The 25,730-nt window shown below is 40.8% G+C and overlaps 3 protein-coding genes across 9 annotated transcripts in view; 2 read left to right on the top strand and 1 right to left on the bottom strand.

Annotated features, from left to right (window-relative positions):
* PSMD5 (proteasome 26S subunit, non-ATPase 5) overlaps nt 1-4,251 on the top strand; it is a 45,867-nt gene extending 41,616 nt beyond the window's left edge. The window contains exon 11 of the mRNA XM_008958613.6: nt 3,574-4,251. The gene's annotated coding sequence lies outside the window, so the exon portion shown is untranslated. The remainder of the gene's footprint in view (nt 1-3,573) is intronic.
* On the bottom strand, nt 226-7,763 carry B3GALT9 (beta-1,3-galactosyltransferase 9). Its single transcript, XM_055117698.3, has 2 exons — nt 7,626-7,763; nt 226-3,424 (listed from the first exon to the last, which is right to left on the bottom strand). The coding sequence occupies exon 2, from the start codon at nt 3,293-3,295 to the stop codon at nt 2,321-2,323; it is 975 nt and encodes a 324-aa protein (XP_054973673.1). The 5' UTR covers nt 3,296-3,424; nt 7,626-7,763; the 3' UTR covers nt 226-2,320.
* Nucleotides 7,764-8,072: 309 nt separating this feature from the next.
* FBXW2 (F-box and WD repeat domain containing 2) overlaps nt 8,073-25,730 on the top strand; it is a 36,524-nt gene continuing 18,866 nt past the window's right edge. The window contains exons 1-5 of one of the 7 annotated variants that reach the window (XM_003833090.6): nt 8,073-8,194; nt 8,291-8,399; nt 13,278-13,787; nt 23,042-23,236; nt 25,361-25,494. In XM_003833090.6, the coding sequence (XP_003833138.1) occupies nt 13,298-13,787; nt 23,042-23,236; nt 25,361-25,494 (819 nt within the window). In that variant the 5' untranslated portion in view covers nt 8,073-8,194; nt 8,291-8,399; nt 13,278-13,297. Of the gene's footprint in view, nt 8,195-8,290; nt 8,400-8,436; nt 8,662-13,277; nt 13,788-23,041; nt 23,237-25,360; nt 25,495-25,730 lie in introns of those variants that run through there. The other 6 variants (XM_008958607.5, XM_003833093.6, XM_055117697.3 and 3 more) reach the window with 6 other exon arrangements.

Here is a 25,730-nt window from a genome sequence, read left to right on the forward strand (position 1 = left end):
TGACATTGGTCTGGGCGAAGATTTTCTTGGCTATGACCCCTTAAGTATAGGCAACAAAAGCTAAAATAGACAAATGAGATAATACCAAACTATAAAGCTTGTGCATATCAAAAGCAGCAATCAGTGAAGAGATAAGCTATGGAATGGGAGAAGATATTTGCAAGCCATATATCTGTTCTGGGGTTAATATCCAAATAGATAAGGGACTCAAACAACACAATAGCATGAAAGCAAATCACTTTATTTATTTTATTTTATTTTGTTTTTTGAGATAGAGTCTCAGACTGTTGCCCAGGCTGGAGTGCAGTGGCATAATCTCGGCTCACTGCAAACTCCACCTCCTGGATTCAAGCGATTTTCCTGTGTCAGCCTCCCGCGTAGCTGGGATTACAGGCACGTACCACCGGGTCCAGCTAATTTTTTGTATGTTTAGTAGAGGCGGGGTTTCACCCTGTTGGCCAGGCTGCTCTTGAATTCCCATCTCAGGTGATCCACCTGCCTTGGCCTCCCAAAGTGCTGGGATTACAGCCATGAGCCACTGTGCCCTGCCCAAATAACCTGACTTAGAAATGACCAAAGGCCCTAAATAGACATTTCTCAAAAGAAGAAGTACAAATGGCCAACAGGTAGATGAAAAAAAAAATGCTCAATACCACTAATCATCAGGGAAATGCAAAGTAAAACCACAATGAGCCATTATGGTAAACCAATAATACAGCCATTATGGAGGTTCCTCACAAAATTAAAAATAGAACTGCCACACAATCTAGCAATTCCACTACTGGAAATATATCCAAAAGATATTAAATCAGTATGTTAAAGAGATATCTGCACTCCCCACATTCAATGCAGCATTATTCACAAGATTAGTGGCATCTATCTAAGTGTCCACCAGTGCATGAATAAAGAAAATGTGGTATATATCCACAATAAAATGCTATTCAGCCTTATAAATGAAAGAAATCCTGTCATTTCCAACAACATGGATGAACCTGGAGTGCATTATGTTACATGAAATAAACCAGGCATTGAAGGACAAATAAGTGCATGAGCTCACTTATATGTGGAGTGTAAAAAAACTCAAATTCACAGAAACAGAGAGTAAATGGAGGTTACCAGAGACTGGGGGTTGGGAAAACTTGGCAGATATGGCCAAGAGATCCAACATTTTTGTTAGACATGAGGAATAAGTTCAAGAGCTCTATCATACATCATGGTCATGAAAATTAACAGCAATATATGAATATCTGATAATTGCTAGTAGAGTAGATTTTAAGTGTTCTCACTACAAAAAAGTATGTCAGGTGATGCATGTGTTAAATAGCTTGATTTAGCCATTCTATAACATATACATATATCAAAACATGTTGTACAACATAAATATACATAATTTTTACTAGTCAGTTTATAAAAAAAAAACTTAGTTATAATGAATTGTGTACTGGCCAGGTGCGGTTCCTCACACCTATAATCCCAACACTTTGGGAGGCTGAGGTGGGAGGATCACTTGAGCCCAGGAGTTCAAGACCAGCGTGGGCAACATGATGAAACCCCCATCTCTATAAAAAAATACAAAAATTAGGCCAGGCGTGGTGGCTTACACCTGTAATCCCAGCACTTTGGGAGGCCCAGGCGGGTGGATCACTTGAGGCCAGGAGTTCGAGACCAGCCTGGCCAACATGGTGAAACCCCGCCTCTATTAAAAATACCAAAAATTAGCCAGGCATGGTGGCAGACACCTGTAATCCCAGCTACTTGGGAGGCTGAGGCAGGAGAATTGCTTTAACCTGGGAGGCGGAGGTTGCAGTGAACAGAGATGGTGCCATTGCACTCCAGCCTGGGCGACAGAGCAAGACTCTGTCTCCGAAAAAAAAAAAAAAAAGGTAGCCGGGTATGGTGGCGCATGCCTATAGTCTCAGCTACTCAAAAGGCTGAGGTGGGAGGATCCCTTGAGCCCAGGCGGTGGAGGTTGCAGTGAGTCGAGATTGCGCCACTGCACTCTAGCCTGGGTGACAGAGCCAGACCCTGTCTCAAAAGAAAAAAAAAACCGAAAACTAAATAAACAATGAAACATAATGTTCTCTCTTTTGAAAGAAATATTTCATTTTGAAAAGAATCATGCTACACCAACTTAAATTTTTTAAAAATTTGAGATCTCAGTAATTGAGTACACCAGAGCACAGAAAACATTTTGTACCTTTGCAAATAAAATTAAAGATTCAGAGAACCTACATAAAACATGGGAAAGAAGGGATGCTTTCCATAACAGGGTAGAAGGTAACTTTAAAATAGTAGACTCATAAGGAAAATTAAAGAAATCCTAATCAGCAAAATACATGAGATTGTTTTTTATGGTCCCCATGTGAAAACGTTTAAAGCTGTCAAGGTACGTCAGAAGTTTGCAGGAAATGAACCCATAGTATGTCTCAAACAGTGTACATTCTTTTCCATCATTAATTTCCTTCCATGCTAGGGGCATTTCAGGATCTGCAATTTCTGAGGATGTAAAAATGAACTTATAGCAACATCTGTTGTATCTAATGTGCCTTTTCCCAGAAAACCTTGAGCTGTGGATGGGTATAAGGCCAATGAACTTAGCACAAATTCCTACAAACACATCAGCTGGCACCATCATGGGTACTTCTTTGAAAACCACATACATCATTCGAGCCACATCTTGGGACATTATAAAGGCCTCACCACTGCAGTAATCTGGGGAGTATTTTTCTGGGTACTCACTAAGAGGGACAAAGTCTCTGTTCTGAGGATCTCTATTGGGTGTAACCTGATGAAGAACTCTTCCTACATAGATATCTTCTAGGTGTTCTTTCAGATTGAGAAGATAGTCTACCAAGCTTGGTAGATTGACAAACATCTCTTCATCTACCTTGAGAATGAACAGGGCATTAGGGCAGAAAGCCACAGCCCACTGTATCATTGCAATGATCTTCAGGGTTTGGTTCTCAGAACTGTCCAAGAAGATTCCTTCAATTATATCATTATTCTTACGGGATTCTTTGTTGATCTCTTTCTGGGTAGTTACCGAAACAGGCATTCCCAAAGCAAACAGTGTGAGAATGGGATGCCCTTGGACACTGGTCACATTGCCCCAAGTTTTCCTAATGAGGTCCCGTCTTGTTCCATTTCCTGGGCTACTGAAGATAAGAGACAGCAAAAAAATGTTCTTCCCTTTACATATTTCCGACTGGCACAGAACATAATATTTGGAGAGATTACTTCTTAGGGGTTCGATGTTCAATTTTCTTGCCTTATTCTTAATTTCAAGAACTTTCATATCTATATAAGGCAAAGAATGCAGAAAGTATTCCTCCACAAAGTCAGCCCCAAAAAGCAAGGCATGAAATAGGATGACATTAAATAGAATGAAACACCACTGGTGAGTCCGAAGTCTGCAGAAAGTCACCTAAAAAAGGAAAGGACACGTGTTCATTCAGGCTTCACCTCTATTCCTGTTTTTGCCCTCATTGAACCCTATACGGACCTCTCACAGCATTTAGCAGTACACTGTATTTTAAGTGTTTATTGTGATATATTATCTATTTCTTCCACTAGATTATGGTCTCCTGGACAGCAGGCATCGTGTCTCTGTCTTCTCCAGTGCTGCTGATTCCAGTATTTGGCACAAAGTGAACACCGAGTAAAGTGTTAGTTGGTTGTTTTCTTGCTTGTTTGGATAAAAGCTTATTTACTATATACAAGGCACTTGTCTTGGACATTGGGATTACCAAGAAGAATTGGACACAGACACATGGATATAACTTAACAAGTGGTATCACTGTGATAAAAACCTGTAGGAAAATACATGATGTTCTTTCTTGAATGGGAGCACCTGGATCCATTTCTTCTCTAATTACAAAAGTCAGGGGCTATTTTTCCATGAAGTGGCTGCTTTTGTTAGCCATGACACCCTGGCTACTATCAAATATTTACATTCTTCTAGTATGACTTTCCAATTTAATCTAATACTGAATCAGAGTTTCTTTTGACAATGGCTCCTAATCTATCTGACATTTCCATCAATATGGACAGATTACTGCTATCTGCATAGCACCTCTTCAGAGATGTAAGATAGACCTAGGCCAAGCTTACTCTACCTCATCAACACAGATGGAAACTTTCTGTCTGAAAGGGCATGTGCAGAATTGTAGTATAACAGAGCCAGGGAACATTAAATGAATTAAATCCCTTTTCATTGGATCTTCAATCAATAAAGCCTCCCATAATAACTGTTACCTCCTATTATGCACTTGCTTTTGTGCCAGGCATTGCGATAATCACTTTTATGTGTCTTAACTCATTTAGCCCTGGTAATATCCCTTTCAGATATGTTATTTTCGTAATTAAGCTGAGCATCTGAGTAGCTTAATGGTTTAGTAATTTGCCCAAGATCACACAGTGGGTAAGAGGTTGGGATAGGGCATGATTTGAACTCAAATCTGTCATATTCCAAAGCTCATTCTTTTTTTTTTTTTTTTTGAGACGGAGTCTCGCTCTGTCGCCCAGGCTGGAGTGCAGTGGTGCGATCTTGGCTCACTGCAACCTCTGCCTCCCAGGTTCAAGTGATTTTCCTGCCTCAGCCTCCCAAGTAGCTGGGATTACAGGCATGCACCACCACTCCCAGCTAATTTTTGTATTTTTAGTAGAGACGGGGTTTCACCATATTGGCTAGGCTGGTCTTGAACTCCTGACCTCAGGTGATCCGCCTGCCTCGGCCTCCCAAAGTGCTGAGATGACAGGCGTGAGCCACTGCACCTGGCCCCCATGTCCTTTAAACAGTCAAAAAACACAACAAAACAAAAAAACCCCAGCAATTATAATCTGAACTCCTTTCCATTTTCTCATTTACACATAGAAAAAAATTTCAGCTTCCTCAAAGCCTATTTTACTAGATATCAAATGCTTTAAAGATTGTAAGAAACTTACTTGCATGTTGCCTGTGAGCAACTTCAGGGTCTTAGAAATTATTGAGTCCAGGTGCCAATTATGCCCAAACGCATCTCAGGATCACTCTAGTCTAACAGCAATTGCAGTAAAGTACTTTGTGCCTCAACTTTTGAGGATAAGGTTTCTTGCCAATCAACTTGAGCTTTTATCCTAGAATACCTGCTGACTGCATAGGAGAGTGGGTGCTGATCATGTTACAGCTAGAGTGAATCCAGAACAAAGAATAGACAAAGCAAACCTCTTCAAATGCTTCCAACCCTGTGTACTTCATGAAACTGACCCCATGTCTTTATGCTGAGTTCCTGGTAAAGTGTGTGTGGAAGTTCAAAGAACAGTTACCCAGATCACTTCTCCATAGCATCACTGCACAAGTAGATATATCGTATACTTTTTTTTGGAGTGCATCTCAAGAAACCAAACAGCTGGAGTAATGCCTGCTCCCTGGTACATACACATGCAAAAACTGTACTAGACATAGAGGAAGATTTTTCATCCCTAGTGGGTGCATTATTTTCTCCCAAAGAAACATCATATGGTGAGGTCTGGTGTATGGCTCATTGGGAAGGATTCAGAATCCCTAGTATTGGCTATGCAAGCACTTTACTAAACCAATTTTAAGTCATCTAAACTACCTCCCCAGGCAAGTTTAGCTCAAAATGGAAGACAACATACAGTCCACTTTAGCCGGAATTGAAGAAACTAAACATTTGATGTTTTCTCCTTTCCTGGAGTATGCATGTGTAGGAATTATCCCAAACATCATTTCTACCAGCAAGTTTATTTCGAGAAAAGAAACAACATTCAGCATATTTTCATGTTCCTGTCACACAAGCAATTATACTGAGCATTCTTTTCTCATGCCAGGCTATATTTCGTCCTTTCCTTCAACATCCAACATGTTGATCTTCCCATCTGCCATTTACAACAGCTTTTGTAATTATTTGGCCAGGAATAACTTCTTATATTTAAAGTTGGCTATGTTTTCTCAGCAACCATCATACAATCTTGAAAATCTTTACAAAGTGGGAAAAATCTAACCTAAAAATATCAAATGAAAGGGAATTTTTACATATTCTGAATTTAACAATTCAATAGGTCTTGTATTTAATTAAATATTACTTCCACTTTGCAATTTAAAAATTTTTTTATAGTCATGAATTTTGCTCCTGGATCCCCTCTGGGCTTAAATTTGCACAATTTGGTTTCTTTGTTATGAGAGGTCCAAACAATATTATCTCTGGGGCAGCTCCATCTGGACTTTTCAATTTGATTCATCAAACTGTACTGGGGTTGAGAATGTTTGCTCCAAAGAGATATGGGTGCTTGATTTTCTTGATTACCCTGGTACTGCCTTCCCTTTCATAGAGAGTATCCAATCTGTATATCTGTCTTCCTAAATGTCTTATAATGCTGTCATCAGTCACGTTCTGACTTAGAAGTCTAGAGTGACATCCTGTTGCTTAGCAAATCAAATTTGCTCTCTTGAGACCTTACTTTTAGGACACTGTAGTTGACTTCCACCCCACATAATCAATTTTTATTTCCCATGTTTCAAGTACCCTAGATGAAGTCAGGATGCTTGGAACCTTGGCCATGCTCTACCATCTACTGGATATGTGTCTCTCTTATTGTCTATATTATTGGACTGTGCTATCAAGCATGGTAGCCATTAGCCTCGTGTGGCTATTAAATTAAAATTAAATAAAATTAAGAATTTAGTTCATTTACATCAGGTACTTTTCAAATGTTCAGTAGCCACAAGAGACTAGTGACTGCCTTATTGGACAGCACCAACAGAACAACTCCATCACTGGCAAAAAGCTTATTGGACAGTGTTGGTATAAGATGTATGTGAATGTGCGTGTATGCATGTATGGCTTAGGAACCCTTACAGAGAAACAAGGATAACTTGTGCGCTGGGCATCGTGGTTCACCCCTGTAATCCCAGCACTTTTTGAGAGGCCCAGGCAGGTGGATCACTTGAGCCTAGGAGTTCAAGACCAGCCTGGGTAACATAGCAAAACCCTGACTCTACAAAAATACACACACACACACACACACACACACACAACTCGCTGGGCACGGTGACACGCGCCTGTGGTCCCTTCTACTCAGGAGGCTGAGGTGGGAGGATCGCTTGAGCCTGGAGAAGTCGAGGCTGCAGTGAGCCAAGATCGTGTCACTGTACTCCAGCCTGGGCGACAGAGTGATACGTTGCCTCAAAAAAAAAAAAAAAAAAAGGATAACTTGTGCTCTGAAGTTGGTTTGGGTTGAAATCCTATGACAGCCATTTACTATGACCTTAGGCAAGATGCCTAAACCTCTTTTGATTTCAGTTTCCCCATCTCTAAAAAGGGGCCTAATAATAGTTACTAGCTTGTGGGGTTGTTGTGGGAACTGAGTGAGATGGTACACAAAAAATGTTGAGAAAGAGTGCGTGGGATTTTTTAGCTCAGTTTTAGTTCTTGACGCTAAAAGGTTTGCATGCTTCATTTCCTTCAATCCTCAGAGCCTTCGGATGGGGACCTCACTATAATTGCTATGCAGATGAAGCAAAGTCTGAGAGGTTAAGTAACCAGGCCACAGCCAGAGTGTAAACGTTGTGCTTCATTCAAATCTACATCACTTGACTGTCTCTTTTCATTCAACAACCTCCTTACCTTGCTTTATTTTTCTCCTTTGCACGAGCCTTAGTTTATCTGTCTTCCTCCTCCTAATAGATGTAAGGCCCAGGCGGTCAGGGGCTTTTGCGTTTTTTGTTCACTAACCCTATCCCCTAGAACAGCGTTCGGGATAAAGAGGTGCCCAACGGGTTGTATGAATTTGGACACGTCTCTTAACTTCTCTAAGCCACAGCTCCCTCTCCTCCGTAAAATGAGGATAATAAGAAAAACTACTGCAGAGCTGGTGCAAGATCGGATTGGAGGAGGGACATAAGCGCGCTGTGCAAACCTGGATGTACGGTACGAAAGGAACCTCCGTTCTAGGTTGCACCCAGCCTAAGCACCGTGAGGGCCGCGCGGCACGCGTTCAGCTTCCCGGGACGCTCTTCTCCCCACCCCTACTCCCGGCCTCCAGCCTCCCACCACCCACCTCCGGGCGGGGACCGGAAGTGCAGCCGCTTCCGCCGGGAGCCGCGGAGCTGAGGGACGCGCGGAGATGACGCAGGCAGCACCGGAAGCCGCTCCCCTGTGAGGCTGCGGACCGGGAGCAGCGGCCGCAGGTCCGGGTCTGTATGCGAGGCGGGGCCGGTCGGGGAGGGGACTCTTAGGCGCCCGCGGCTCTGCTGACCCGCCGCGCCTTGGCTGTTTTTCTTTCCCTGCAGGCGCCATGGCTGCGGAGCGGACCCGGCCGCTGCAAGGCTCTGGCGGTCCGAGCGTGCCTAGTAGCTGTGAACCCGGCGCGAGGTCCCGGGCCCCGGGGCGCTCGCTCAGGTCAGTGCCGCGCGGAACACGATTCCGAGAGCAAGGGACCTGGGAGCAACGAATGGGTTGATGGGATCTGGATTTTAGAGACGGGAAAACAGGGTTTTGGAGTTACTGCCTCCTACTGCCTCCATTTCCTTAGCTGCGAAATGAGTTAACAGTGATGTCCCAGGGCTACCAAACGTTTGAAAGACGATGAAGTGTGATGAGGTGGTTTATGAAGTACAAAGCGCTATACTGCGCCATAATTGTGGGTATGCCATGAAAACAGGTGTGTATGTGGGGTGCTGCTTGAAGTAAAGCAAAGATAACAATATTAATGCTAAGTAATAATGGTAACTGACATTTACTGTAGGCTTACAGCGTGCCGAGTACTGTGCTAAACGCTTTACGTGCACTGTCTTGTTTAACCCTCAAAAAAACCCTTGTAGGTAATGCTCTTCGTGGCTGTATTTTACAAGTGAGGAAACGGCATGAGACAGGTGAAGTGATTTGCCCAAGGTCACCCAGCAACAAGTGGAGTTGCAGAACACATATTTTATAAACATTATTTGTATTCTTTCAAAGCTTTAAAAAAATTCACCTTAAAACTAAAGGCTATTTTTTGATAGTATATTATACTTAACATGGTTTTCAGTTTTAAAAGGTATACAATAAAAAGGGACCCCTCATTCCTATTCTGCAGCTCTCCAGTTCTTTCTGGAGGCAACCAGGGTTATCAGTTTCTTGAATATTCAGAATACATTTTATGCATATGTAAGTTTATAGGTGTGTATACATTTTCAGCGCCTCTGTGCTCTTTGTTTGATAAGAAAAGAGGGGGAAATGAAGCCTCCTTCCCTCTACCACTAACAATTATGTTGCTTTCACTCTTGACTAGGCCAGGTTCTGATAGAGGAGGAGGGGAAAACACATTTACACTGTTTTCCAGAAGGTCCTGTCTCTAATACCTCGGAGTATAGGTTTTGGGAGAATGGGTACTGGGCAAAATATTGAGCCTGCTACTTCCTGTGCCATTCTGGGAAGGCCACTCCACTTCTTGAGCCGTAAATTTCCTCATTAATGTTAGTTAAGGGCGGCATTACTGATACCTTCCATGAGGTTATGAAGATGAAATGAGATAATGTTTACCAGTGGTACTTTTTCTTTAAAACCAATATAAATATGTGAGTTGCCTAGGTAACATAGGGAGTTAATGGCAGAACCTGAGACCAAACCCAGGCTCTCATTTTCCAATTTAGGAGTCTTTTTGTTGCATGACCCACTTTGTGATTATTGATACTGAAGGCAAGAGGGCAAGTTGAATGTTAACTCTGGGGTAGGGACGTAGGGTAAGGGGGCCAAACAGCAGGGAATGTGGATAGAATAAGGCACCTACTGGGAAACTAGAGCCTCCAATAAACAGGTGCTCTTCTTTATAAAATTAAACCCCTAGTAAGTTTGAGCCCTTGAGTTTTTCTTCCAGGTATTTTGAAGAGAAACTTAGTGATAAGATGATAGGGTCAAAAGAGATGTTAGTGGTCATGTCATTCCACCCTTAGTGTCACAGAAATCTTTCCTGCCAGGTGTTCATGGTTGTAAAACTAACAAAAAGTACCATTTGAGTTTTTACCCACTAGACTGTACACTGTGCTAAGCATGTCCCTGCTATATTTCTGAGTTTCACCCTTCAAGTTGGATGATGGCTTCCATTTTACAGATGATAAAACTGAAGCTTAAAAGTTAGTTGGACATGCCCATAATCACATAGGAAGTGGCTGAATCAGTAAAACATCTGGCCGACCTCCAAAGTATTTTCATTTATCACATTCTGCCTCTGTGTCCAACTGTCCTTGACTGTTCGTGGTAATGGGAAACTCACTACTCTGGAGGTAGCTATTCCATTGTTGGAAAGCGCTGAGATTTAAAAGCTCCTCATGTTGAATTGAAATCCCATTTCCTGAGGTTTGTGCAACCAGTGTATGATATTTCTAGAGGCTGCCTAAAAGAGTCCAGTTTAGACCTGTTACCTTAGAAGGCCCCCTCCAAAGTTAGTTGATCTGTTCAGAAAAGTAAAAATTGGTGTTTTTAAAATAGTGCATTCTGCAGTTAGTGAGACTTGCTCTTTTAGGGAAAAAAATGCCTTTTTCAGAATAATCAGAGGTGAACTGCTCAATCCTACAAGGGATTGAGTGGTTTAAAAGGCAATCTAAGAGTTGGGAAAATTTTTTTTATTAAGAGTTAGGAGAATATATAAATCTGAGACATGGCTGAATTTTTTTAGATGTGCTCTCTGAAAAAGCTTCTTCCGTAATCTTTAGCGGTGTCATGGGCACATTAATTTGGCTTTTTTTTTAAAAATTTAAGTTCTAGGGTATATGTGCACAACGTGCAGGTTTGTTACATAGGTATACATGTGAATTTGGCATATTATAGTATGTCTCTTAGATATTTGTGAATGATGGGAACCTGATAATATTTTAATGAGTATTCTAAATTTGCCTTGTAGCCGTTTGAATAACAGTTCAGCTCACTTAAATACAAGCATTTCTACAATAGATGGTGGGTCAGCGTGTGTGTGTATGTGTGTATATATGTATGTGTAGATGTGATGGAGGAAGCTTGCCACACCACACTTTTCACTGTTAAAAATGTTTCCGGAGCAGGTGTGTGGTTTTTTTTCTTTTTTTTCTTTTTTGAGATGGAGTCTTGCTCTCTCGCCCCGGCTGGAGTGCAGTGGCGTGATCTCGGCTCACTGCAAGCTCCGCCTCCTGGGTTCACACCATTCTCCTGCCTCAGCCTCCCGACTAGCTGGGACTACAGGCACCCGCCACCATGCCAGGGGAATTTTTTGTATTTTTAGTAGAGATGGGGTTTCACTGTGTTAGCCAGGATGATCTCGATCTCCTGACCTCGTGATCTGGCCGAGCCCACCTCAGTCTCCCAAAGTGCTGTGATTACAGGCGTGAGCCACTGTGCCCAGCCTGGTGTGTGTTTTTAATTGACCAGTATTAATTAACTAGCTATTGTGACAATATGCAGATGCCCACAGAAGATAATTGCTTTGTCTTGTTGCAAATTATTATTTTTTAGAAGTAGAGATTTTGAAGAAATGTTGTATAGATAAGAGGGTTGTTAGGATTTAGAGGAAGGAGGGGGCTTGTTATTGCATGATAAGTCGATAAAACTTTTAGCCATCTGATTATTTTTTGTCAGCTAGGTAAATTTTTAATACAGATTAATAAATCTTCTCTAGCCCAAACTTTGGCTTGAAACGTATTATCTTGAAGTCTAGTCACAGTTCCAGAAATCAAAACTGTTAGCAGATGATGTGATTGCAAGGTTTGGTTGCTTCTACTAATAAATCAGATTGCTTATTTGTCTAAGAATGTTATTGCCAAATTTGATATTGGACACTTAAAATTTTACTCACCTTACGTTATCAAAGTTGAAAGATGAGATCTTGCTTTTTGTGTAGACCTGATCTAGGTGATATGTCTGGAAAGAAATTAACTTTCCTTTTTCACATTAATTTGGACATATGTTTTTAAAATTAATATGACAGTCTTGTGAGAAACTGAGTATTCAGAAGGAAAGTTTTTATTAAACCATGGAAATATTTAAATATATGGAAATAAAGAGAATAATAAATCCCTATGTACACATCACCCAGCATTAACATCTATCAACACATAGTCTTGAGAAAGATAGTTTTTACTGGTTATATTTTTTGTAATCTTTCATTAGTCTAATCCTCATTAAGAGTGAATTAACACCTGTTGACACTAATACAGGATACTTTAAAAAAAATTATTTGTTGCAGTTAGCTCAGGAGCAATTTGTCATTCTCCTAAAGGAGAAAATGGTCTAATGGGTAGACACACTACCTCCAGATCTTACCACTTGGTCGTGGTTCTCCTGGTTGTCACTTATTTTAGAGAGAGAGCTTGGTACCCTGATCTTGAGAGCACTGGCGTCCAGTCTGTTCTGTGGCTATTTAGTAGCCCTGTGAATATAGGCAAATCACATACCTTCTCTAACCTGTAGTTTCCTCATTTGCAAAGTGAAGATGATAATGTCTATTTTCTGGTGTTTTATAAACATCAGGATTATTAATTTGCTTTATTTGTGCAGGCCTCCAGGACCCCTCATGGCTCTCGGGGGCACGTGGTTAAGAGTTGTCACTAGCTCATATGAGGCTTAGAAAAACAGACTAAAGCCACATAAGTTCTTTTATAATTCATGTTCTAAACAGGCAGTACCATAAAGAAGTTGGAAGAACCAGAATTCCTGAGGCAGATAACTTACCACACCTGCTTACTTTTCTTCCCTAAACCTTTTCATCTGAACATCTGTTGCAAAACCAAGTAGTCAGTTCTATGATTTTGGTGACAGGTTGTGCCTGCCATGACAATCAGTGTCTCAGGTTACTGCTCAGGAGACTGTTTCTGATTGTCACATCCTGGTGCTTGCTTTTGTGATTTTAGTACCCAAATAGAATGTTTTAAGGAATTCATTAAGGAAATTGTTTTATAATGGTTTTGATGGGGGAAGGGTGTATTATAAAATATACTGTTTTATAATGAATTGTTGGTAAATCTATTACTATGAAGATGCATGTAGCACGTGCTAGACTTCAAAAGGAATAAGTCACACACGCCAGTCTGTTTCACTGACATGTTTTGGATTCATGATTTGTTAAAGTATGTTTTCTCAAATGTGTTTTCTTTTGTGTGCATGGAAAGTGTTCAGATAAATATGGTGTATTAACTGTAAAGTTGTAATGTAACTACGCATAAAGTTGTAATGGCAGATTTTTTACACTAATTTTTAATACTTCATTTGTTAGCAGTCTTGCTTGAACAGTCTTTTTGAGCAGAACTAATACAATATTTTGATGTGCCACAGGTAAATTTTTCCATAACCTTATGGAGAGAAAGGACTTTGAGACATGGCTTGATAACATTTCTGTTACGTTTCTTTCTCTGACGGACTTGCAGAAAAATGAAACTCTGGATCACCTGATTAGTCTGAGTGGGGCAGTCCAGCTCAGGCATCTCTCCAATAACCTAGAGACTCTCCTCAAGCGGGACTTCCTCAAACTCCTTCCCCTGGAGCTCAGTTTTTATTTGTTAAAATGGCTCGATCCTCAGACTTTACTCACATGCTGCCTCGTCTCTAAACAGTGGAATAAGGTGATAAGTGCCTGTACAGAGGTGTGGCAGACTGCATGTAAAAATTTGGGCTGGCAGATAGATGATTCTGTTCAGGACGCTTTGCACTGGAAGAAGGTTTATTTGAAGGCTATTTTGAGAATGAAGCAACTGGAGGACCATGAAGCCTTTGAAACCTCATCATTAATTGGACACAGTGCCAGAGTGTATGCACTTTACTACAAAGATGGACTTCTCTGTACAGGTAAGAGATGTTGAAACTGTTTTTTGGGTTTTGTTTTGTATTTCATAGGGTGTAATCTTGAACCAGTCTTGAGCTTTGAGAATGACAAGTGTTGATTATATGAGATATGTACAGTGACTTTTTTTCTCTAATCCTGAGTGGATTTCCCCCGCCCTTATCCTCTTCCTTCTCTCTAGAGAACACAATCATTTTTATAAAATTTTATGAGGAAAACACTTCAGACTGTCTTTTAAACATTATGTGAATTACAAAGCTATAGATTACTTTTTCTTTGTGTTTCCTCCATGTGTAGTCCTCTGTTGCTAAATTCTGTTTCTTTTTCTGTTGGCACTGATATTTGAGGAAAAAAACAGTGGAAAAATTGGTATCTAATCCTAGCAAGTAGTTAGATCATTATGGCCAAATTACTTAACCTCTCTGTATCTTTAAAATATGGGAAAGGAGGTCGGGCACAGTGGCTCATGCCTGTAATTCTAGCACTTTGGGAAGCCGAGGCGGGTGGATTGCCTGAGCTCAGGAGTTCGAGACCAGACTGGTCAACATGGTGAAATCCCGTCTCTACTGAAATACGAAAAAGTAGCCGGGCGTGGCGGCATGCGCCTATAATCCCAGCTACTCGGGAGGCTGAAACAGGAGAATTGCTTGAACCCGGGAGGCGGAGGTTCCAGTGAGCTGAGATGGTGCCACTGCACTCCAGCCTGGGTGACAGAGTGAGACTCCATCTCAAAATAAATATATATGTATATATGAAAGGAGATATTTCTTCCTTGCTCTGAAATCCTGTGATTCTAAGTAGAAGAAGTAGAAGTTGGAGTTTGGGCCTGGGAACAGAGAGAGCTGGATATTTTTTAACTAGGCAATTAAGTAATTTTATGAAACAATATAATTATTAAAAATTTAAAATTATATATTATTTTCCATTTGTAATGGACGTGTGTTTCTGTATATGATTATAACTAATGCCCATGTGTTAGATAATACATTTTGACAGGCAATGTAAATAATTCTTAGGCAGCATTTAGAATAACTCCAGGCAGTTCTTGCTAATAATCCCAATGCCTGTTTCTTTACATTGTATATAATATATAGAAATATTTGGTGTTCTTTTTCATCCAAGATAACTTCCAATAAACATTTGTGTATTACAGTATAAACTGTTCCTTTGTGTAAATATATCAATAGTCATTATTTAGCCATTTCCATATTAATGCATATATTAGTCCATTCTCAGACTGCTAAAAAAAACTGCCTAAGACAGGGTAATTTATGAAGAAAAGAGGTTTAATTGACTCCTAGTTCCACATGGCTGGGGAGGCCTCAGGAAACTTACAATCATGTCAGAAGGCAATATGATCATGGCGGAAGGCGAAGGGGAAGCAAGCACCTTGTTCACAAGGCAGCAGGAGAGAGAGAGTGTGAGTGAAGCGGGAAGAGGCCCTTATAAAACCATCAGGTCTGGAGAGAACTCACTCACTATCATGAGAACAGCATGGGGGGCCACCCCCATGATCCAGTCACCTCCCACCAAGTCTGTCCCTCAATACCTGGGGATTACAGTTCAGGATGAGGTTTGGGTGAGGACACAAAGCTTAACCATATCAATGCATATTCAGATTGTTTCTGTTTTCATTAGTGTCTTTGTATTACCTCTTTTTCCCTTGAATTCATTTGGGATAGAAGTCTAAAAGTAGAATCACCAGATACAGAAGTATGAATTATTTTATAGCTCTTTTTTTTTTTTTTTTTTGAGATAGAGTCTCACTCTGTCGCCCAGGTTGGAGTGCAGTGGTGCAATCTCGGCTCACTGCAACCTCTGCCTCCAGGGTTCGAGTCTCCTGCCTCAGCCTCCCGAGTAGCTGGGATTACAGGTGTGTGCCACCACACCCGGCTAATTTTTTTTGTATTTTTAGTAGAGGCAGAGTTTCACCTTGTTGCCCAGGCTGGTCTCAAACTCCTGACCTCGGGTGATCCACCCTCCAAAGTGCTGGGATTACAGGCGTGAGCCACCGTGCCCGGCCCAATTTTATAGCTCTTCTTAGTGCCCTTTCCAGATAGATTGAATTGATGCCATACCAATATAGTGTTAAGTAACTTGCTTCTCCCTCAGGAGTCTCACCAGACTCAATTTAAATATTTTTAATGTTGAGATGTATCATTTCTCAAGACCGTTTTACAATGCATTTCTTTATTCATTAAGGGTATGTATTATGTGGTGATATTTTCTCTGAAATGCTAGACACTCTGCTGGTTTTGGAAAATAAACATTTGATTTAAAGTATTTCATGGTTTGGTTTGTCATCCTGAAGTTATTTCACACTTTATTTTCCTTGTGTTACAAGTCTGATTACTAGAACAGCATCACCAGTTCTTCTAGGCTTTGATGTACTTTCTCTGTTGTGGTGATGGCTTTTCCATGTCTCTTTTGCCTCATGATTTTAAAAGATTAAGATGCAGTTGACCAAATGAGGGGGCTCATGCCTGTAGTCCCAACACTTTGGGAGGCCAAGGCAGGCAGATTATGTGAGCCCAGGAGTTTGAGACCAGCCTGGGCAACATAGCAAAATACCATCTCTACAAAAAAATACAAATAATAGCTGGGTGTGCTGGCTCACACCTGTGGTCCCAACTACTTGGGAGACTGAGGTGAGAGGATCGCTTGAGCCCAGGAGGTGGAGGTTGCAGTGAGCTAAGATTGTGCCACTGCACTCCAGCCTGGGCAACACAGCAAAACCCTGTCTCAAAAAAAAAAAAAATATTAAGATGCAGTATCATCTTGGAGCTTGGAGCTCCTACTGGCAGTTGACCATTTTTTCACAACCACCTGTAGCATTTTTTTTTTTTTTGAAACAGGAGCTCCTCTGTCACCCGGGCTAGAGTGCAGTGGCGCAGTCTCGGCTCACTGCAACTTCCTCCTCCTGGGTTCAAGCGATTCTCTCGCCTCAGCTTCCTCAGTAGCTGGCATTACAGGCACGCGCCACCACAGCCTGGCTAATTTTTGTATTTTTAGTAGAGGAGGGGTTTCACCATGTTGGTCAGGCTGGTCTCAAACTCCTGATCTCAGATGATCTGCCTGCCTCGGCCTCCCAAAGTGCTGGGATTACAGGTGTGAGGCACTGCACCCAGCCGCATTTTTTTTTTTCTTTTTTGGAGACAACCACTCACTGGGTAGCTCCATCCTGGAGTGCAATGGTGTGATCTTGGCTTTCTTCAACCTCCACCTCCTGGGCTCAGGTGATCCTCCCACGTCAGCCTCCCGGGTTTAGCTGGGACTACAAGCGAGCAACCCTATGCCTGGATCCTTTTTGTATTTTTTGTAGAGACAGGATTTCACCATGTTGCCCAGGCTGGTCTCGAACTCCTGGCCTCAAGCACTCCGCCCGTCTCAGCCTCCCAAAATGCTAGGATTACTGGTGTGAGCCACTATGCCTAGGTCCTCTTGCTTTAAAAAGTTTTTTTCTTCTCTCATCAAACCTTATTTTTGAAATGTAGTAAAAACTGCAGTTACTTGGAGTGGAAGTAAATGGGAAATATTCACTGAATTCTCTAACTACCTGGAAAGTTAATATCTACAATTCTGCATTTTAAGATTATTCTCTTGGTGGGTCTGTATGTTAATGTGATTTTTATTCTGATTAAATTCATCCGGTTTGCATATTTAAAATTATGCTGTGCAGTGGTTGAAAATGATCCAAAGTATTAGTTTAATTTTTCTAACAGCAGCATCCCTGGAACTGTGAAGAGAAGTATTTGTGACAGAATTGTACATGTGTTTGTGTCATCTTGTTACTTAAGAGATTGAATTTTCATTGTGGTGGAATTGGGAAACCCTGAATTTGGCAATAAACTTAGTGACTCTCACATTAGTGCCTTGAGTAAGCAATAGACAGTTTTATTGAAGAGATTAATGGCTAGTGACATTGAGGTAGTTATCTTTCTCTTTCGTAATTTATTTCTGAAATGGTAAGAAAGGAATCTATTATGCTTTGTGCTGTTCAGTAGATACTTACTTATGGGATGCCTACTGTTTGAAAAACAATGTGAGGGCATACACGGATGAATTAGAGCAGTTTTTTCTTGTGGAACATACACACCGGGACCAGGAAGATGACCTGACTGAGGTAAAAGTCTCTGTGTGGACTATAGCAAGTCAAGAACACTTGCCTTTCTAAAGAGTGCAGCTGGTGCTCCATTGTAATAAATTATTGCCATGTGGGTGGGATTCAGGGTCAGAGTTGTTAGATCTGACTTCAAGAGAAGCCTGAAATCTAGAGTTCTGTGCAATAGTCTGATTTTTTTTAAAGTATTATTAAGATTTTTAAGATACTGAATGGGAAGGGATTTTTTTCTTTCGTGCAGTGTGAGAGTCCACATTTCTTTAGTCCTCTTTCACCTCTATGCTGCATCACTGGTGACCTCTTTGAAAACATGTTGGGTTAGCCAGTGCAGCAAATGGGAGTCCAGAGGGGAGGCTGACATAAAGCCAGAAAGGAGCAGAGAACAGTGATTCCTAAAGGATTCTCAGGAGTAGACTTGCATCACTATAAAATGGAACTCGACTCAACCTGATTATTATTTTTTTTTTTTAGGGTGTAAAACTGGCACAATGTTTTCCTATAACAACTAGTTTAAATAATTAGTTTGGATAACCTTTTTTTTTTTTGCAAATTGTGCGAAAACATACATAACATAAAATTTACCATTTTAATCATTTTAAAGCATACAGTTGAGTGCCATTAAGTACATTACGTTGTTGTGCAGTTATCACCACTATCCATTTCCAGAACTTTACATCTTCCCAAACTAAAATGGTATCAGTTAAAACACTATACAGTGTTAACTGTATAAACAGTATATAATACACTATATAGTTAAACTGTATCTAATTTTTTTGTTTGTTTTTGGGGGGGTTTTCTTTTGAGATAAGGTCTCACTCTGTAGCCCAGGTTGGAGTGGTTGGAGTACAGTGACATGATCTTGGCTCACTGTAACTGCTACCTCCTGGACTCAAGCGATTCTTCCACTTTGGCCTCCCAGGTAGCTGGGACTACGTGTGTGTGCCACCACGCCCAGCTAATTTTTGTATTTTCTATGGAGATGGGGTCTCACCATGTTTCCCAGGATGATCTCTAACTCCTGGGCTTAAGCACTCTTCTTGCCTCAGCTTCCTGAAGTGTTGGGATTACAGGCATGAGCCACCATGTCCAGCCTAAACTCTGTCAGTTAAACATTGCCCATGCCCCTTCCCCCACAGCCTGTGGCAAAACAACCATTCTGCTTGCTTGCTTGTTTTTTTTTTTTTTTTTTTTTTTTTTGAGACAGAGTCTCAATTTGGTGCCCAGGCTGGAGTGCAGTGGCTCAATTTTGGCTCACTGCAACCTCACCTCCCAGGTTCAAGCGATTATCCTGCCTCAGCCTCCCGAGTAGCTGGGATTACAGGTGTGCGCCACTGTGTCTGGCTAATTTTTGTATTTTTAGTACAGACGGGGTTTCAACGTGTTGGCCAGGCTGGTCTCAAACTCCTGACCTCAGGTGAACCAGCCTCAGCCTCCCAAAGTTCTGGGATTACAGGCATGAGCCACCATGCCTGGCCCACCATTCTACTTTCTATGAATTTGACTACTCTAGGAACCTAATATAAGTGGAATCATACAGTATTTGTTCTTTTGTGGCTGGCTTAGTTCACTTAGCATGATGTCTTCAAGGTTCTTCCATATCATAACATGTCAGAATTTTATTCCTTTTTTTTTTTTTTTGAGACGGAGTTTTGCACTTGTTGCCCAGGCTGGAGTGCAGTGGTGCCATCTTGGCTCACTGCAACCTCCGTCTCCCGGGTTCAAGCAATTCTTCTGTCTCAGCCTCCCAGGTAGCTGGGATTACAGGCGTGCGCCACCACGCCTGGCTAATTTTTGTATTTTTATTAGAGATGGGATTTCTCCACGTTGGTAAGGCAGGTCTCAAACTCCTGACCTCAGGTGATCCTCCCGCCTCGGCCTCCCAAATTGTTGGGATTACAGGTGTGAGCCACCACACCCAGCCAATTTTATTCCTTTTTAAGGCTGAATAACTCCATTCCATGTATGTATGTATGTGTGTGTGTGTGTGTGTATATATATATGTGTGTGTGTGTGTGTGTATATATGTATATAAAATATATTCCATGTATGTGTCACATTTTGTTTGTCCTCTCCCCTGGTTTTTAACTGCCTTCTTGCCTCTAGTTTTCCCCCCTTCAAACCTTTTTCCATGATACAGCCATAGTGATCTTTCTGATATGCAAATAAAGTCATAGTTAAACAACCTCCTAACCCAGTTCTGCAGCCAAACCTTGCCACTATTTCGCAGTCAGACTGAACTGTTTTCATAATCAGTGTTCATGTTTTAGGCAGTGCTTTTGACAAGCATTGTAAATAACTCCTAGACGGTTTTTTGAATGATTCCAAATAGTTCTTTATGACTTGATCCCAGTTCCTTTTCAGTAATTTTTGTGTTGAATATAGAGATATTTAATAGTTGCTTTAATAGGTATATACCAGGGATTGGCAAACTGGACTGTGGGCCAAATCCAGCAGAAGAGAGTAATTGCAACTCAATAGGTCAAAGTCTAAAATACTTACTATCAGGCCTTTTACAGAAAAAGTTTTGGTATATACTATTCCTTTTGTTTTGTTTTGGCCTGGCTAACTTATTCATCCTTAGGTTTAAATTAGTTAAAACTTAAAGGTTTTTTTTTTGCCATGATATTCTTTCTTGAAACAGTCCTATACCAAAGCCCAGCTTAAGAACAAAAGAGGAGTGTAGTTGAAGAGTCAATCATGCCAGTTCCTAAGGCATGTCCAATTACGTGTTATGGAGCATGGTCATAAATTCAGTGGAGCCTCGTCTGAGACGTTTTACCTTCTTGTCCTCTCCTTGTATTTGCTGTGGGCTTTTGTAGTGCCTACCAGCTACTATACTGAATTATTATTGCTTGTTTAGCCTTTTTGTCTTCCCAAGTAGACTGAGTGCCATGAGAACAAGAATCCTGCCTGACACAGAAGTTCTATAAATATATGTTGAATGAATGAATGAGACCCCAGTTGAACACTGGTAACCAAAACCAAGCTCATAAAGGACCTAAAATGATTTCCCTTCCTACTCTAGCTCCTTAGGAATGCAGTCACAACATGCCTAAACTGAAGGCCTTAAAGATACTATCTAGGCTTACGCTCTCCGGTACAGTAGCCACTAGCGCCATGTGGTTTTTGAGTACTTGAGCTGTGGCTAGTCCAAATGGAGGTGTGAAATACTGGGTTTCAAAGACTTACAATGTAAAAGAATATAAAATATCTCAATATTTGTATTGATTACATGTTCAAATGACATTTTTGACATACTGAGTTAAACACATTTAATTATTTTAACACATTTCCTTTTTTTTTTTTTTTTTTGAAACAGTCTCGCTCTGTTGCCCAGGCTGGAGTGCAGTGGTGTGATCTTGGCTCACTACAACCTCCTCCCGGGTTCAAGTGATTCTCCTACCTCAGCCTCCTGAGTAGCTGGGACTACAGGCGTACACCATCATGCCTGGCTAATTTTTGTATTTTTTTTTAGTGGAGACAGGGTTTCACCATGTTGGCTAACATTTCTTTTTTTTTTTTTTTTTTTTTTTTTTTTTTTGAGATGGAGGCACTCTGTAGTCCAAGCTGGAATGCAGTGGCGTGATCTCAGCTCATTGCAACCTCTGCCTCCCGAGCTCAAGTGATTCTCATGCCTCAGCCTCCTGAGTAGCTGGGAATATAGGCGCGCCATCATGCCCGGCTGATTTTTTTTATTTTAGTAGAGACAGGGTTTCGCGATGGTCTTGAACTCCTGAGCTCAGGCAATATGCCTGCCTTGGCCTCCTAAAGTGCTGGGATTACAGGCATGAGCCACTGCGCCCGGCCCAACATTTCTTTTTTAATGTAACTATTAGGACATTTTAAATTATATCTGCAGTTTGCATTATATTTTCTGTTGGATAGCACCGTTCTAGACCATTGGCTCTCAAAATATTGCTGATGAGTTAGAATCACCTGGCAAAGTTTTAAGATTATTGGACCCTGCCTCAGATGTTCCCCAAGTTAAACTCTCTGAAAATAGGGACCTGCCTGTGTGTTTTGATAAAGTTGTACCACATGGCCATTGAGAACCAACCAAGTCCTACCCCTCTTTTTATACAGAAGGAAACAGTCTAAATAGCAAAGTGACAATAAATACAGTCTTTATTTCAGTATGCTATCATAGTTTTCCCAGGTTAAAATTCATACTCTAGCTCTTTCATAAGTGATGGCTATTTTTCCATTGTCTCAAACAGTGGTTCTTGACTGAAGGTAGAATTGTGGCTGGCTTTATTTAGTCATTTCAGCTTTTTAAAAACTGGTCATTTGGTGCTTTCCTAGGATACTGTGCCATTATCATAGTGACTGTATTTAGTGGATTCTCAAAAATGTCTTTTTATTTGTTGAGGCTTATTGAAGGGTCATTGTGAGAATGAATTAATCATTAGGATTTTAAACTTAAAGCAAAGTCCTGAATTGTCACCATGATTAGTATAGAATTTTCATCAGAGGCAGAAATAAAGCCAACTTTTCCCTTCAGAATCTTAAGAGGCTTTACAAACTCTTTGTTGAGTTGTGAATATCTGGGGATAATTTATCCCAGGTTTTCCTTGAGGTTTCTTCCTTCACGTATTTCAAGATGACTGGAGCAATTAACAGTTAGCTTTTGCAGAAGTTAGCCCAAGCTCTGAGGTTTGTCTTTGACTTGCCTTAGAGTGGAATATATTTCAGCAAACACCTTTACTATTTAACAATCCTTATTTGTTCAGAACTGTTGGGTAATGGACAAGCATGCAAGTGTAAACATGCAGTCATGTGTAATACCTATTTATTTGAAGTCAAATCAGAGAGCTCATGATAGCCAAGGATTTATGAAATTTTTGAAGTGGAAGCACCAAGGGATGCTTTTAGTCTAATGACCTTCTGTAGCCTGAAAAGTTAAGGGAAAGTGTCTCATCCAAAAAGCTTGGATTCTGTCCTAGTGCTTTTGACTCCGTTTTGGTGACTCTAAGCAAGTTGTGTTACTTACTCTCTCCATGCTTTGATTTCTTCAGTGGTAAAGTAAAGTGCTAGAGGAGGGGACCATTAATGTTCTTGAAGAACACCATGATTTTGGGATTGATTTTCCTTCTTTAGTGTGTTTGTTTTCTTATTAACCTCCCTGTTTTTCTCTTGAAGGGTCAGATGACTTGTCTGCAAAGCTGTGGGATGTGAGCACAGGGCAGTGCGTTTATGGCATCCAGACCCACACTTGTGCAGCGGTGAAGTTTGATGAACAGAAGCTTGTGACAGGCTCCTTTGACAACACTGTGGCTTGCTGGGAATGGAGTTCCGGAGCCAGGACCCAGCACTTTCGGGGGCACACGGGGGCGGGTGGGTTGCCCTTTTTCAAGGGTTTTTACAACTTAGCCTCATCCTTTTAAGCCAGGAGCCAAGAATGTGAAATGCTTTTTTCTTTTTTAATTTAACCTGCTTTTTTCAACCCTCTTTCTTAGTCATTGCAGTTATTTCCCTTTATTCTAGTTACTCTTATTTCGAATGTTTTACCCAGTTTTGCTTTTTCTTGCTTTCTTCTATGTGTGTACCCTTCTGGTGGGAAGGGTAGTTTTCATTCTCTCTCTGTTTCTCTCTCTCTCTCATTCTCTCTCTCCCCCCTCCTGTTTCATTTATATCCTATTGAACAGACAGTCCCTTGGCTTTTATCAGATTCCATACCTCTGAACTGAGTAATTCCTACTTGTGTAAATTCCACTTTATTTGTAGCATTAGGGCTGAAAGTTCTTTGGTGTGACGGTGGTTCCTAGATTGTGTGGTCTACACAGATTACATCTAGTTTGAGCTTGGTTGACAGTTGATTAAAACAAGCTACCACCTAGAGATAAGGCGAAAGAAACATACCTGAATGTTTCCTAATAAATGTATAGCATCCTTATTTTGCAAAAACTGGTCATTTGAATATAGCCTTGAGATTTGAGCTTCTCTCTCTGTTGCTTTTTTTTTGGCGGGGGCGGGGGTGGGGAGGCTTTGTGTAGAAATTGAGCTATTTCCCAGCCTCTTGTGTTGAGCAGCTCCCTTCCTTTCCCCCATTTACCCACTGCTTTAGCCTCTGAGAATCATAGTCTGTAATGTCAAGCATTACGTTTATGAGCAGCCTTCCAAAACTCCCTTAACAGGTTGCGTCCCTCTGTTTCCCAGTAACTTGTATTACTGTAGACCACTCATCATACAAATATAATCTTGCTTCCCCACCAGACTAAACTCCATAAGGACAGTGATCTTATCTGTCTTGTTCACCCATGTGACTGGAGTTACTTGCACTGTACCTGGTGCTTAGTGATTCTTTGAAGTAAAACTAGCCGTTAGGCTAATAAAAACATGTATTTTTTGCTTCATTTTATTTGTCCTCCTATATACTCTTCTTCAGTCTTTGCTGTCTGCTACCACTTGTTCAGAAATTAATATTTGAAGGTGCATGTATGCATGGAAGTATATGTTAAATTGAGTGTTATGTTCCACAATGTTAAGATGTACCATGACTTCCAGGTGATTTTATTCCTGATCAACTTTGAGAACCCTGCTCTAAAAATTTTTATTACTGTTGCCTAGACATTGCTGAGGTTTTTCTTAACTTCATACCTTTACTATTCCCTCTGCTTGCAGTATTCTTTTTTCTTTCCTTGATAAACTCTGCTCATCCTTTAGGGCCCATCTCCAATATCGCCTCTTCCCTGAAGTCCTCCCTGATACCCCTGGGCAGAGTTAGTCATTCTCCTTGATGTTTCCCTAGCAAGAGGTAAACATTTATTTTTTTCTGGGCTTCCTCCTCCACTCCCTACTTAGATTGAGTTCCTTAAAGGAAGAATCAGTGTCTTCATCTCTGGGTCCCTAATGTTCCTTTAGAACTGGTATACATTTGAAAACAAATATTTGAGTACACACTATACAGCTTACACTGTTTTTGGCGCCGGGGATACAGCTGTGAAGAAATTCAGACACTTTTGAGTTAATGGCTTAATCTAACCTTTGAGATCCTTGTTTTTGTTTTGTTTTTTCTCTCTTTACATTGGGTTTTCTTGAGTCTGGGTGCTGTTTTGCAGCTTCCATTCTTTATATTTTGTCTTACTGTTAGTGTGTATCAGAGTAGGACCATGTATGTTTTGTTTTCCTGCATAAATTAGATAAAGTATTGTGTAGTGTCAGGCAGGCAGTCCTAAGAAGGAATGCCATTATCTCCAACATTTGTTTTGCCTCTCACTGTAGCTACCACAAATAAAAGAGATTGTATTATTCCTAGGACTTTCCACCTTAGAATAATAAGCTATAATAGTAAGAATTTTGAAATAGTTTTATCAGAAAATTGCTAGTTGAATAGCACCATTCTTACGGTGTCTCTGGTTGGGAAATTATATAATTGGGGAAAATAAACATTATTGAACTCTATTATAAAAGACCCACTGACAGAGACATGTTTTAACTTTGTGTAATTATATGCACTAGTATTTAGCGTGGACTACAATGATGAACTGGATATCTTGGTGAGCGGCTCTGCAGACTTCACTGTGAAAGTATGGGCTTTATCTGCTGGGACATGCCTGAACACACTCACCGGGCACACGGAATGGGTCACCAAGGTAGGAAGACTTGGAAGAAGTCTCCTTCTTATCAGGCTTTTTGAGGGAGGGCGTGGAGGATGGTAGGTAGACACTGCCTTATAAGTGTTAGGTGAGTCATAAGATGGAATTGCTGTACCTACAAAGCATAATGGTACACAACAGTGACCAGCAAGTAGAAGGTACTTAATACATGGTTTAACAAATAAATGACTTATGGACATGGAAAGTTGCCCACAACATATTAGGTGGATAGA

The sequence above is a fragment of the Pan paniscus genome, chromosome 11 (genome assembly GCF_029289425.2).
Source record: "Pan paniscus chromosome 11, NHGRI_mPanPan1-v2.0_pri, whole genome shotgun sequence".
NCBI classification, from domain to species: domain Eukaryota; kingdom Metazoa; phylum Chordata; class Mammalia; order Primates; family Hominidae; genus Pan; species Pan paniscus.